This window comes from Notolepis coatsorum (genome assembly GCF_963971535.1).
Source record: "Notolepis coatsorum genome assembly, chromosome: 12".
Lineage (NCBI taxonomy): Eukaryota > Metazoa > Chordata > Actinopteri > Aulopiformes > Paralepididae > Notolepis > Notolepis coatsorum.
Window position 1 is genome coordinate 101,108,364 of NC_140176.1, and position 14,723 is coordinate 101,123,086.

General features: G+C 43.2%; 1 protein-coding gene across 1 annotated transcript in view; it reads right to left on the bottom strand.

Annotated features, from left to right (window-relative positions):
* LOC311238304 (ATP-dependent RNA helicase DHX29-like) overlaps nt 1-14,723 on the bottom strand; it is a 92,111-nt gene that overhangs the window by 5,360 nt on the left and 72,028 nt on the right. The window contains 3 exon segments of the mRNA XM_084326329.1: nt 106-237; nt 11,933-12,253; nt 14,566-14,656. Coding sequence (XP_084182455.1) covers nt 106-237; nt 11,933-12,253; nt 14,566-14,656 — 544 coding nt within the window.

Here is a 14,723-nt window from a genome sequence, read left to right on the forward strand (position 1 = left end):
ATTTATGTACTATTCTATATTCCTCTATACATCTCTATATATTCCTCTATACATCTCTATGTACTCCTCTAATCCCAGAGCAGCTCTAGGTGCATGACCTCTGACCTGGAAGTGAATCCATCCGTCCAGGGAGATGAGTCTCTCTCTGTGCTGCACGTCTATCTCTCCTCCGAACAGCAGCATGGGGAAGGGAGAGATCAGAGTGGTGTCCCGCAGGTAGATCCTACTGTACTTCACCTGCAGGGGGACGCGGACAGGGGACAGAGACGGAGGCGGGACTTAAGAGGTTGTCATGATACCCGGTGTGGTGGGTTGTTTTAAAAGGGGACATATTAATAATAATAATACATTTTATTTGGAGGCGCCTTTGAAAAAACACCCAAGGTCACCTTACAGGGCATAAAAACAGAACAGTCAAGATTAAAACAATGATCTTGGCCAAAGTGTCAGTGGAGTTAAAAACAAGACAAACAATGTAAACGTAGATAAACTACAAGAAGTATAAAAAAAAACTGATGTGTGTGTGTTTGTGTGTGTGTTTGTGTATGTGTGTGTGTGTAATCTGCAGAGACCACTTCTCATGAATGTGGGGATTTCCTCCGACCCGTGTCGCTGTAGATAGATACTGCTATTAGCAGCTTCCCCCGCTGCACTCACACCTGCTGCTTTCTCTTTCTGATCCAAGGACGTGGGCACCAGGGCAGGAGAGAGACGTCAGGGTGAGCTCCATGGAGAGGGAGAGCAGACGAGCAGCAGCCCAGTTAAAGGGGAACTCCAACATTTTGGGAAATTAGCTTATTTAACATCTTCCCTGGAGTTAGACAAGAAGATACATACCTTTTTTGTCTCTGTGCGTGCATTTTAGCTTTGGGAATAGACGCTCCGTTAGCATAGCTTAGCTTCATCACTGGAAGTGGGGGAGGGTTAGAGCCTTACAGTGCCTTACAGTGTATTGCAAGGTCTGACATTGACCAAACTTGATATGCATGACCTTGGTGGGCTCTAGGTCAACTCCTGAAAAGGGGGTCAATGTCAGACCTTGCAATCAAAAGTTAGGGGGCGCACTGAAATTATGGCAAGGGTTATTAGCCCCCTAACTTTTGATTGCAAAGTCTGACATTGACCCCCTTTTCAGGAGTTGACCTAGAGCCCACCAAGGTCATGCATATCAAGTTTGGTCAATGTCAGACCTTGCAATACACTGTAAGGCACTGTAAGGCTCTAACCCTACCCCACTTCCAGTGATGAAGCTAAGCTATGCTAACGGAGCGTCTATTCCCAAAGCTAAAATGCACGCACAGAGACAAAAAAGGTATGTATCTTCTTGTCTAACTCCAGGGAAGATGTTAAATAAGCAAATTTCCAAAATGTTGGAGTTCCCCTTTAAGGTGGAGACCGTCTTTCGCAAAGATATTTCTATTCGTCCAGAAGGCCAGGAAGTTGTCAATGTAGGTGATGTGTTTGGAGATGCAGTATGCCTTAAAGGGGAACTATTTTGCTATTTCATTCACTATTTGGGCACTTTTACACAATTCCTGTGAGTCTATGGAACACCTCTGTAATATATATATTTTTTTTATTCATTGTTTTGTATTTCTAATCAAGTCCTCAAAAACAGCATTTTTCTACCTCAAGATCTCGAGCCGTTTTGAGCCGTGTGGAGAGAGAGGCTGTGTGGGCTCCTGGTCAGGGTCCAGCCACTGTGTGGAGCTCATCTTGTACCTCAACATTAACATGCAGCGGTGTCTTTCTGACATCACATATCATCACATTTTCAAATGACTCAGTTCAGTGAGGGTGAATATTGTGAGAGGAGAATTGGAAGAATGCGCCAATATGAGAATTTTGAGACATAGATCATATTAATATAAGTTCACATAGCTAGGAAACAATGCTAAACACTCAAAAAGGCCATTTATAAGATAGTTCCCCTTTAAGCCAGATGTGGAGGCTCCTTACGCGACTGAAGATCATGTCTGTGTATCTCGGAGATGGAAAGGGGCCGGAGACGATGAGTGTTTTACCAGTTGCAGCCGCGGTGGTGATGAGTGTGTTGTAACTTTCTTTGGATATTAGATTAGATTGTACTTTATTGTCATCCTATTTGCATACAACGAGATTTGGGACTACTATACAATAAAACAATGTTACAATACTGTACACTATACAAAATAACAATATACAAAATAACAATCACAGTGTCAGACAGTAGTGGGTGGGTATTGCACTGTGGATATTGCACTTGAGGGGTAGGATGTTGCACAGTGTGGGAGGAGGGGGAGGGTGAGTTATTGGTGCATGTTAGAGTTCGAGGTGGTGATGGCTCTCTAATATTATTATTTAGTCTGAAATATTATTTAGCCACTGGGGGGGAAACAACATACTTTTTGAAGTCAGGGTTTGAAGTCTCCAGTCCAGACCAATTAGCAAGAGGTTCAGCATCGCTGATCCCTCGAAATTTTACTTTGATTAATAAATTAGCTGAGCCAGAAACTAGGCTTGGGCGGTATGACGGTATTAAGGTATACCAGGGTATTTAGAAATACCTACGGTATTGATTTTCAATACCGTCCGTCACCGTCAAAATCACAGATGCGCTTCAGTTTCTATAACAGTGAAACGGAGTTTTCACTGTTGATGATTGAGGAGATGATTGTGGACTTCAGGAGGTCGGGGGTCAAGGACTACAGCCCCCTCAGCATCGACGGGGCACCGGTTGAGAGAGTCAACAGCTTTAAGTACCTCGGAGCCTACATATCCGAGGACTTGACATGGACCACACACATTGACAGTGTTGTGAAGAAGGCACGACAACGCCTCTACTTCCTCAGGCGCCTAAGGAAGTTCCAAGTCAGTCAGAAGATCCTTAAGAACTTCTACTCATGTACAATAGAGAGCATCTTGACCGGCAACATCACCTCCTGGTTTGGGAATAGCACTGCACAAGACCGAAGCAGACTACAAAGAGTGACACGTTCAGCCGAACGCACAATTGGAGGGGGGCTCCCCACCCTCCAGAACATTTACAACAAGCGTTGCAAGGGCAAGGCTAAGAGAATCATTAAAGACTCCAGTCACCCGAACTGCCGCCTCTTTGAACTGCTGCGGTCAGGCAAGCGATACCGGAGTCTCAAGGCGAGCACAGAAAGACTCAGAAGAAGCTTCTATCCCCAGGCCATCAGGCTGCTAAACGAACAATGAACACTACACAACAACAACCACCAAACGCACATAGCACACACATCCACACGCACACACTCACTTTAAACAAACACACTGTAGCACCCACTCCACACACTTTATAGCACACACCCACTTTATACAAACACACTGTAGCACCCACTCCCCACACTTTATATTTATTGATGAAGGATTGCACTACAACTCGTACACCTTACTGTAAATTGTACCTAAATTGTACCTCATCCCATTTCTGCTTTGCACTATATAGTACTGTACATTAGTACACTGCATAGTATTGTATATTATATGGTAACTCAGAACATTGTACATATGTCTATACCGAACACTGTGACCTCATTTTCTTCTTCTAAATTACATGCTATACTATGTTATTTGATACTATCTTGTCTAGCACAGTCTCTGGAGCGTAACAGTAAGAAGCATTTTGTATGAAAGTATTCTGTACTTCTGTATGACAACTATTAAAGAAACTTGAAACTTGAAACTTTTGAGTGTAGTGCACACACTGAGTGTAGTGCACACACGCGCCAGCAGAGGGCGAGACCGCTCTAGTGGAGCGAGTGGGTCACAACAGTGTTCACGTTTTACGGTAATGTTGCGACAGTGCTGTGAAAATACCGTAAAGCGTTGTGACGAGAGCAGTGTTGTTGTGGCGCAATCAGTCTCTTATTATATGTGAACTAAATTATTATATGTGAACTAAAGAGTACAAGGTTTACACAACAGCCCCCACCCGCCTTTTTATTGTATCTGTACCGTCCTGTACTATCCGCTGTCAGCTGTTTATCTCTCTCTGTGAGCTACTGAGCTTGAATAAGTAAGGGATAATGTATAGCTACGAGGTCATTGTCGCAAAATAATTGACCGACACGTAGTTTAAAATACCAAGCCGCTTCGGCGAGGTGTTTTAAACGTCAGTGAAGGTCAATTATTTTGCGACAATGACCGAGTAAAGCTATACATTATCCCGCTTATTACATGGCTAACTTACTAACAATATACCTAATTCATTTGACAAATCGCAGTTGTTCTGTGGCTCTGTCAGCCCAAATAAAGTGATTATTATTATCGCGGGCAGCCTCTGTTCGCTCCGCTGTGTTCTGGCTCCGCTCGTCGCTCCGCCCCCGTCATCGCCGGCAGAACACCGGCAGTGTCTAATTGCACTGAAACAGTGTGTGTCAGTGGGCTTGATTGCGAACAGCTGCGCACAGCGGTCATTATTGAAAAAACAGCGGTCATTATTGAAAAATAATGACCGCTGTCGGGGGGCTATTGATCAATCACAAGCAAGCATTTCGGCGAATGTGAAAACGCCATGTAATAACTAGCGTTAGCTCACGTTAAGTAGTGTTAGCTCTGCGGCTAATCTTAGATTACCCTGAACTAAATCAATGACTAGGTTATAAAGCATTCGAGTAGTTTTCACTGCACATAGAAGTAGCCAAACAACGGGAGCATTTCGGGAGCATATGACCAAAACCCAGGCAATTTCTAGCCCTTAAGGAATCAAATAGTCTGCCATGGCTATAGGCTAGATGCTAACGCTAAAACGGTGCAAGCTTCTACCGGTGCAGGACTACCGTTCTGAGAGCTGACGATGATTTGTTTACTTGGTAACACGTAACCCCCCCCCCCCCCGCGGATGAAAATGAAAGTCATACCGTCAAATACCGTGCACCGGGGTATTATAACATAAAGGTTTGCCGGTTTGAAAATAAGGATACCGCCCAAGCCTACCAGAAACACTGCTTATCCAACGTACTGCCCAGTTTTTTTTTAACCCTTGGGTAGCCAGGCAGGGAATAAACATTTTGATTTAAAAAGAGATATAAAAAGATAAGATAAAATATATAGTAAGAACATTTGAAATAAATACAAATGAAGGTGCAGTCCATTTGCAAGAAACAAAAACAACAAAAAACAACAGGATCGGTAGATAAATAGAAGAAAAAAGAAAAAGCATAAATACATTTTAAAAAAGAGTCAGGGGGGAAGGGGATGAAGGGGGAAGGAAGTAGTTATTAATTCATTAAACACCTGATGTGTTGCTACAGCCACTAAAAACACAATGAGTTCAATACAAGAGAAGAAAGAGGTGCTGGAAATGTAGCCTTCATATTTTGCTTTCAACTTTACAATGACACAAAGAGCGTCAATTTACTTAACACTATCAGTGCCGGCCTTGTTTTCCTTTTTACCCCCTTGAATGCCACCATCCACTTCAATGTTAGCGTTAAAAACGCATAATCTATGTTTTTTTTTTTTTTTTTTTTGGGATATTTTCCCCCCTCCTTTTTCCTCAGATTTTCTCCCATCCCAATGTTAGTCGTTATGCCAATTCCCAATCCCCTTCCTGGTCGCTGCGCACTTACCCCCCACAGTCGGTCTGGGAGAGTGGAGGCTATCACGTGCTTCCTCCGACACACGTCTAGCCAATCAACCGCTTCTTTTCACCTGGCAGCGCGGACTCTCACTGAGAGAGTGTAACGTGTGGAAGGATCACACTACCCCCCTTAGATCCTATCCGCGCTGAGCAGGCGCCCAGACCGAACTGTAGGAGTCGCTGTTTACAACGACCCAGACCCACCCCGCCAGCTTTCCCACCCTCTAATACTGCCAATTGTATTAGTGTGAACGGCCAGCCAAGCTGGTGACAACGCCGGAGCTGTGAGCTGGATTCGAACAGGCGAATCCAGCGTCTCCGGCGTTTGGTGACGAACGCAATCTCCGCTACGCCACCTGACCGCCCTGCATAATCTATGTTTTAAATTATGGCTATGTGTCTAATCTGCCCGTCGTTTATCAATGACTTGTTTGCAGTCAACATTGTCGAAATGGATTGTTTTTTTTAATCGGTTCATATCTTTTTTTTGTTGTATTTTATTTTTTTATTATTTTTTAAACAAACATATAAACAAACATGACAACACACGATAAGATATACAAGCATTAATTGTCAGGGCACATCCAATGAGATCACATTTTAGTTAGTTGTCTTATATAAGATATACCCCTAATACCTGTTATCTAAAAAACCTACACACATATGCTCCAGCTCGAACCCCCCCCTCCCGGACCCCACCTTGAGAAGTACCTCCACTATCCCTCGCACCTAACCAGACACTACCATTATAAGCTAGCTTTTATTCTCTCCACCACTTCTAACCACATTGACATTTTGGATTCATTGAGACCCAGAATTCTTGCTGTAGATATTTCATGGTAAATTACATCGAGATATGTAAGAAACCAAACTTTACGGCACATTTTTTCCGGTTGAAACCAGCGTGATGCGATCAGCTTTTTAGCTACTGTGATACCCGATAAAACCAATCTCTTTAGCTGTGGATTCACTGCAAACTCAAAAACATCATTCAATAGTAATACCGAGGGGTGTACAGGTATATTCCAAGATACGAGTTTTGATATTTGTTGGGTCACATCTTTCCAGAATGCCTTAACTGGTGAGCAGTCCCAATACATGTGCATAAATGTCCCTTCGTCCCCATTTGTACATTGGGAGCATTTGGAGTCTTGTTTAAGCCCCATTCGGCACAGTCTTATAGGAGTCAAGTATGTCCTGTGAATATAGTTAAGATTGATTTGTTGATGATCCGGGTTCCTTGATGTAAGTCGGACATTTGCCCAGGCTCCTTGCCAATCAAAGTCATTTTCCAGGTCTGGTATATCCCTCCTCCAGACAGAGTCTAGTTGGAGGGTTTCATACGAGGACGTTAGTAATTGATGATAAAATTCTGAAACAAAACCTCTCGATGTCTCTCTTTCGTAGAAGAATTTGTGGTATCTGTGGTGTTCAATTGGTCTGTCTAATGGAACACCGTGAGACTTCAAACATAGCTCTAACTGTTTGTAAAAAAGCCATGTGGATTTGGTGAGATTAAATTTTTTGCGTATTTCTTTATCACTACAAAAACCCTGTTTGTTAAAAACATCCCCTAATGAGTGTATGCCTTGCTCTTCCCATATAGGGAATCTTATAGGTCGTTTTCCAATTAAGAGTGCATTGTTATTGAATAAGGGAGTATGATTGTGCCATTTTTGTGGGTTAGGATTTTTTTTGTGATTCACGCCATATCCGGATCGCATGAGTAATTATGGGGCCAAATTTTCGTTCACAGTGCTTGATTGGTAGTTTAGTGTATGCTATGTCCTTCAGTCTATGTGGGGCTACTATGTTTTCTTCTAATTTTCTCCAGGATACTAATGCTTGGGGGTCAAACCATGTTGTCAATGGACTTAATGTGTACGCCTTAAAATATAGGAAAAAATCTGGAAATGCCATGCCACCATCTGCTTTATTTCTCTGTGCGGTGGATCTTTTTATACGTGGTGGTTTGTTATTCCAAATAAATTTGTATGTGGAGGAGTGTAATCTTTTCCAGTAACCCTCTGGAGGGGGTAACGGTAGCATTGAACTGAAGAAGTTGATTCTAGGTAGTACATCCATCTTAACTATTGATATCCGTGCTTGTACTGTGTTTTTAAGTTTTGCCCATCTATCAAGGTCGTCTTTGATTTTGTTTTGGATTTTTGTGTAGTTGTGCTTCACCGTTTGTCTTATGGTGGGGAATATTTCCACTCCCAAGCATCTGAAATGTTTTACTATCGGTATCTCTCCTGGGAGGGTTGTATCTTTTTTTGCAGGGGTGTTAAGTGGAAGGAAAGCCGACTTCGGCCAATTTATCTTAAATCCCGATAAATCACCAAAGTCCTCAATCAACTTGAGCAGATGAGGCAATGTGGTGTTGGGGTTTTGCATGAACAATATTACATCGTCCGCATATAAACTAATTTTTTGTTGTGTGCCCTTGATTACGATTGGTTCTATGGATTGGGATTGTCTTATATATTGTGCTAAAGGCTCTAATGATAGATTGAACAGTCCGGGACTAAGAGGACAACCCTGTCTGGCTGAGCGTGATACCGGAAAGATTTTGGAGATGATTGTGCCTGTTGTAATCATGGCCGATGGGTCTTTGTATAATACTTTAATCATATCGATGAATCCTTTTCCTAACCCCATCCTTTCTAGTACTGCCCATAGATACGACCATTCCAGCCTGTCAAAGGCTTTCATAGCATCCAGGGACAGCATCGCCTTAGGTATGGTGTCCTCCTTGTCGGCATCAAGTACGTGCAGTATTCGTCTTATGTTTTCAGTGATCAGGCGGCCTCCTATGAAGCCAGTTTGGTCCGGGTGAACTAAAGACGTCATATGCTTTTGTAATCTGATGGCTAATACCTTAGAGTACAGTTTGATATCGGTTCCGAGGAGGCTTAAAGGTCTATAACTACCGCACTCGTTGGGGTCTTTGTCTTTTTTAAGGAGGACTGTTATGAGTGCAATATTGTCATTCTTATGGAAGTTCCCCTCCTTGACTGAGTATAAGATCATATTTAGTAATAAGGGGCCAATTATGTCCCAACAAGAAAGGTACATTTCTGATGGGAAACCGTCTATTCCAGGAGCCTTACCACTTTGCATTGCGGTTATGGCCATCTTGAGTTCCTCTAGTGTGATCGGTGTTTCTAACTGTTTAGCGTCATCCTCTGAAAGTTTAGGGAGAATAATTTGATTAAGAAATGTGTCCATTTTGTTTTGATCGAAGGTCGTTTCTGATTTATATAAGTCGGAGTAGAATTCTTTGAATGTATCGTTTATTTTTACAGGATCTGTTACAAGTACTTGTTGTGCTCTAATGGTAGTTATATCTGCAAATTTTGCATTAATTCTTAATCGCATGGCTAATAGGTGGCTGGGTTTGGAACCATGGGAGTACTGCTGTTGTCTTGTGCTGCGTATTTGTATTTCCGATTGTTGTCTGTATATGGCATTGATCTCTATTTTTAGTACGTTAACTTGATTCTCTAGTCGAGTTGAGTTGTTGTATTTTAGAGAATTAAATAACGTTGAGTAAAGCGTTTCCAGCTCAGCCAGTTTTGTGCATTGATTCTTGCGCATTTGAGGAAAAGCTATCCGTGAAATCTTTGATCATTCCCTTTACCGACATCCATATTATTCTGGGGTCTTGCACCGAGTTTGCATTCTCCCGTTGGAATACTATAAGAGCTTCTTTGAGTTGTGTAATGAATTCCTTGTTATTAAGCAGCAACGAGTTAAATCGCCATCTTGGGGCTCGGGAGGATAGTATACCAAATGTACCTTTAAGGAGTAAATAACAGTGATCTGATAGTGCGTTGGGTATCATTTCCACTTCATAATTATCAAATAGTCTCTGTGATGCAAAGACATAATCTATTCTGGATAGTGTATTATGTCTCGCAGATCGACAAGAGTACTTTCGGGTCGTGGGATTAAGTAACCGCCATAAGTCATTTACACCTGTAATCTTCGACCAATCCTTTAATGCCTTCGATGAATTTTTTTGTTCGCTGGAAAAGGCGAGGTAAGATTTGTCCATCCTTGGGTTCCAGATGGCATTAAAATCCGCACCTATTATAAATGAGTAATCGGGAATGTCTAACATTGCATTAGTTAGTGTAGTGAAGAAATCTTCTTCGTACAAATTTGGGGCGTATACCGCTACCAACGCTATTTTCCTGTTCTTATGTTCAATCTTAGCTATAGTTATCCGACCTTCTACATCAGACCATACTCCCTTTAGTACAATATTCAACTTACGTTTAACGACTATGGCTACACCCCGAGTTCTCGTACCAATAGAAGAGTGACTAATATTATGGTATGTGTTGTCCGCTAATTTATCTATGTCTTTCTCTAGAATGTGCGTTTCGCTTAGCAGAGCAATGTCCACTATTTTTCATCAGTGTGAGCACGCTTTTGCGTTTGAGTTGGTTATTTATTCCCCCGGTGTTCCATATCATTATATTCAAACTAGCCATAATCTATACATGTTGTATTGTAATTTTTGGTAATGCTTCTAGAGTGCGAGGCAATAATAGATATACTTCCCACTAGTGAGGTCCCGTTGAGAGCCGAGCTTAAAAACATACATATATACAAATAAAAATCCCCTACCCTTCCCTCCCACCGAGAGTCGTACAGGATTGTGTTCCATGAACACAACCTTTGCGTATGACTCCCTCCCTTGCACCACCGGATATCCCAGAATGATCCAATTATCCTTAACATTCCTATGTATACCATAGGATCTAACACTCTAAATTCTACCATAAGTAGAATGTCGACTGTGGCTTGGCCACTTTCCCGTAAAATAAAAATTTAAATAAGATAAAAATAAAAATAAAGACCAAAAATAAGCTTCAATTGTCATGCCCTAATCACTTACATTTTATATGAACTTGTGTAATTTATAGTAACCCATGAATAATATGGAGGTATTGAACTGAAGAGAGAGCCTCAATAAATCAGAGAAAACGGATGAAAAAAAACGAGTAAAAGGAAGAGAACATTAACTTAGATCTTAAAAGAGCATTGCTATGCTTAAACATCTAAAGTATAAATTGGAGAAGTAGTGGAAATATTTCCAATTAATAAAAAACAGTTTTTAAATACGTATATTCAGCATTTCCCCTGACCGGGGTGGGCGATGATCCGTTGTGTAGAATGATCTTTCAGCCGGCCGCTGCTATGATGGTTCATATCTTTTTTATAGCATTTTGAAAAGCTATCGTTCTCTCGAAAATGTCTGGAAAATTGAAAGATTCCCCCATAAACGGCATTTATTGGAATATTCTCGAATACACTAGACACGTTGTCATTTGTCGGCCTATTTATGAATCGTTTTCAAATAAACGCTAGATTATCGATAGTATATGTGTACTTATGCACGCTATAGAAGCGGGCTGAAAAATCTATTCTCTCATTTCCTCAACATCACATACACACACGGCACATGCTGATATCTCAGTGAATACAGCTCTGATTATCCTAAAACTGGTAACATAGACTCCTTACCTTAGATCAGATGTTCTCCAAAAAGATTATTCCAATTCCTGATCGCCATTCCAAATATCGATCGCGTTTATTGATGGATTATTGGCTGCTGTAAATATATATTCCACGCTGCTTTCCATCTCGCGATCACTTCCATGTTCATCAGACGGCTTGCCAGCACAGTGGAGCCAGTTGGCTCCACCTCCACAGATCCAGCAGTATAATCGAATGGCCTGCAGTTACACAGGGAATGATAGGGGGCGGTATTTTCCCATCTGAGCTCCTATAGGGTCTGCTGTACCAACGGGAGACGCGGTTGATGAAATATGAATTCAGACCGCTAATAAAAAAATCAAACGACAAATCACGTCGTCGGCACTCAACGGGGGGCATGATAAGACGACAATACACGTCGTCGGCACTCAAAGTGTTAAGGAATAAATGTTTTCATCTTTATAATTACAACATTAACAACTTCATAAATAATGTATTAATATACAAATGAATACCTTAGATAACAAGCACACCATTAGTAAATCATTACTAGTAGAGACATGAGTTAACTGTTAATTAATTGCTTATTACTGTATTAACTAATGTTACTTAACCCTTTCACTACCACACTACAGAAGGTTAACCCTTTACTACCACACTACAGACGGTTAACCGTTAGTAAAGGATTAACCTTCTGTAGTGTGGTAGTGAAAGGGTTAACCCTTTGTCGCGTGACAGTGAACGGGTTAACCCTTCTGTATTGTCGCAGTGAAAGGGTTAACCGTGTGGTAGTGCGGCAGTGGAAGGGTTAATGTATTCCCGCGGGGGGCCCACCTTCTCCTGGTAGAGCAGCCAGCCGTGTGTCTGCAGGTTGCGGTTGACGGACGAGGGGTGGACCTGGGCCTTGCCCTGGGGGGTCTCCACCGTGCAGGCCACCCGGTCCAGGACGTCCACAGAGGGCGTGGGCACCATGCGGGCCACGCTGTCGTACAGGCCGGCCGTCAGCACCGCGTTCAGCACCGAGATCTGCTGCCGGGGCATCGAGCCCGGCTGGGGGGGGCCCGGGGGGGGCCTGGAGCGGGAGGAGGAGGAGGAGCGAGAGGAGGACCAGAACCCAGCCTGCTCCATCATCCTTATCAAGTCCTGCTTCACGTCCTGGAGAGGAGAGAGAGAGAGACGGGATGAGGAGGAGAGGGAGGAGGAGCGAGAGGAGGAGCGAGAGGAGGAGCGAGAGGAGGAGGAGCGAGAGGAGGAGGAGGAGCGAGAAGAGGAGGAGGAGCGAGAGGAGGAGGAGGAGCAGGAGGAGGAGCAGAACCCAGCCTGCTCCATCATCCTTAACAAGTCCTGCTTCACGTCCTGGAGAGGAGAGAGAGAGACGGGATGAGGAGGAGAGGGAGGAGGAGCGAGAGGAGGAGCGAGAGGAGGAGCGAGAGGAGGAGGAGCGAGAGGAGGAGGAGGAGCGAGAAGAGGAGGAGGAGCGAGAGGAGGAGGAGGAGCAGGAGGAGGAGCAGAACCCAGCCTGCTCCATCATCCTTAACAAGTCCTGCTTCACGTCCTGGAGAGGAGAGAGAGAGACGGGATGAGGAGGAGGAGGGAGGAGGAGCGAGAGGCGGAGGAGGAAGAGGAGGAGAAGAGCAAGAGGAGGAGCGAGAGGCAGAGGAGGAGGACAAGGAGGAGCGAGAGGAGGAGGAGGGAGAGGAGGAGCGAGAGGCGGAGGAGGAAGAGGAGGAGGAGCGAGAGGAGGAGCGAGAGGCGGAGGACAAGGAGGAGGAGGAGCGAGAGGAGGAGGAGGAGCGAGAAGAGGAGGAGGAGGGAGAGGAGGAGCGAGAAGAGGATGAGGAGTGAGATGAGGAGGTGGAGGAGAGGGAGGAGGAGGAGGAGCGAGTAGAGGAGGAGGGAGAAGAGGAGGAGGAGGAAGAGTGAGAGGAGGAGGTGGAGGAGAGGGAGGAGGAGGAGAGGGAGGAGGAGGAGGAGGAGGAGGAGGAGGAGGAGGAGGAGGAGGAGGAGGAGGAGGAGGAGGAGGAGAGACGGGATGACGACGACCGGATCAGGGCGAGACGGGAGGGGAGAGAAACAACTAAAAAAGTAACTACGTAGTTACTCAAGTACTGTGCTTAAGTGAATTCTTTAGGTACTTTTACTTTAGGCACTTTACTTTGTACTTTTACTCAATTACAATTCAAAGTAAATATTGTAAAAAAGATTGTCACTCACACCAAATGTATGTGAACCTATTAGTTACCAATACCTTTAACCAGAGCCAGCAGTACAACTGGACCACATACCACTTTAACATCAGAGCCAGTGGTGCTATTGCTAGGTTTTAGTGAGTTGGGGAATGTCTGGGAGTAAAAAGTTGACGTGTTCCTTTAAGTAAAATTAGAGAAGTATTTGCTATTGAATGTACTTAAGTATCTAAAGTAAAAGTACACATTCTACATGACGTTTGTGGATCCATTGACCACTATAGGTTGTGTTAAAGTTGTATGTGGTCCAGTTATGCTGCTCTAATTAAAGGTGATGTTAAAGTGGTATGTGGTCCAGTTATGCTGCTCTGATTAAAGGTTATGTTAAAGTGGTATGTGGTCCAGTTATGCTGCTCTGATTAAAGGTTATGTTAAAGTGGTATGTGGTCCAGTTATGCTGCTCTGATTAAAGGTGATGTTAAAGTGGTATGTGGTCCAGTTATGCTGCTCTGATTAAAGGTTATGTTAAAGTGGTATGTGGTCCAGTTATGCTGCTCTGATTAAAGGTTATGTTAAAGTGGTATGTGGTCCAGTTATGCTGCTCTGATTAAAGGTTATGTTAAAGTGGTATGTGGTCCAGTTATGCTGCGCTGATTAAAGGTGATGTTAAAGTGGTGTGTGGTCCAGTTATGCTGCTCTGATTAAAGGTGATGTTAAAGTGGTATGTGGTCCAGTGATGCTGCTCTGATTAAAGGTTATGTTAAAGTGGTATGTGGTCCAGTGATGCTGCTCTGATTAAAGGTTATGTTAAAGTGGTATGTGGTCCAGTGATGCTGCTCTGATTAAAGGTTATGTTAAAGTGGTATGTGGTCCAGTTATACTGCTCTGATTAAAGGTTATATTAAAGTGGTATGTGGTCCAGTTATGCTGCTCTGATTAAAGGTTATATTAAAGTGGTATGTGGTCCAGTTATACTGCTCATATTAAAGTGGTATGTGGTCCAGTTATGCTGCTCTGATTACGTCCTCTTGAAGTCGACAGGCTTCAAATGTGAAAGTACATCATCTTCATATTTTTTTTTATTTTGTATATATTATGTTTTCTATGCAAAATATTTTTCTTCAAAGTAACTAGTAACTGATGGGTTCAGATAAATGTAGTGGAGTAAAAAGTACAAGGTTCCCTAAAATAAAAATACTCACATACAAGTAGCTCAAAATTGTACTCAAGTACAGTACTTTGAGTAAATATACTTAGTTACTTTCCACCACTGGGTGTTACCTCGATGGTGAGGAGCGCGGTGCGGTTGAGGAAGTGTGTCCGGCAGTAGGCTGTCTCCGCTCTGAAGCCATCGATCCTCGAGTTCTTCCACCTGGCGGTGAGACAGGGATCAAGATGTATTCGTCACATACATATACACAAGACATGTAGTGAAGTGA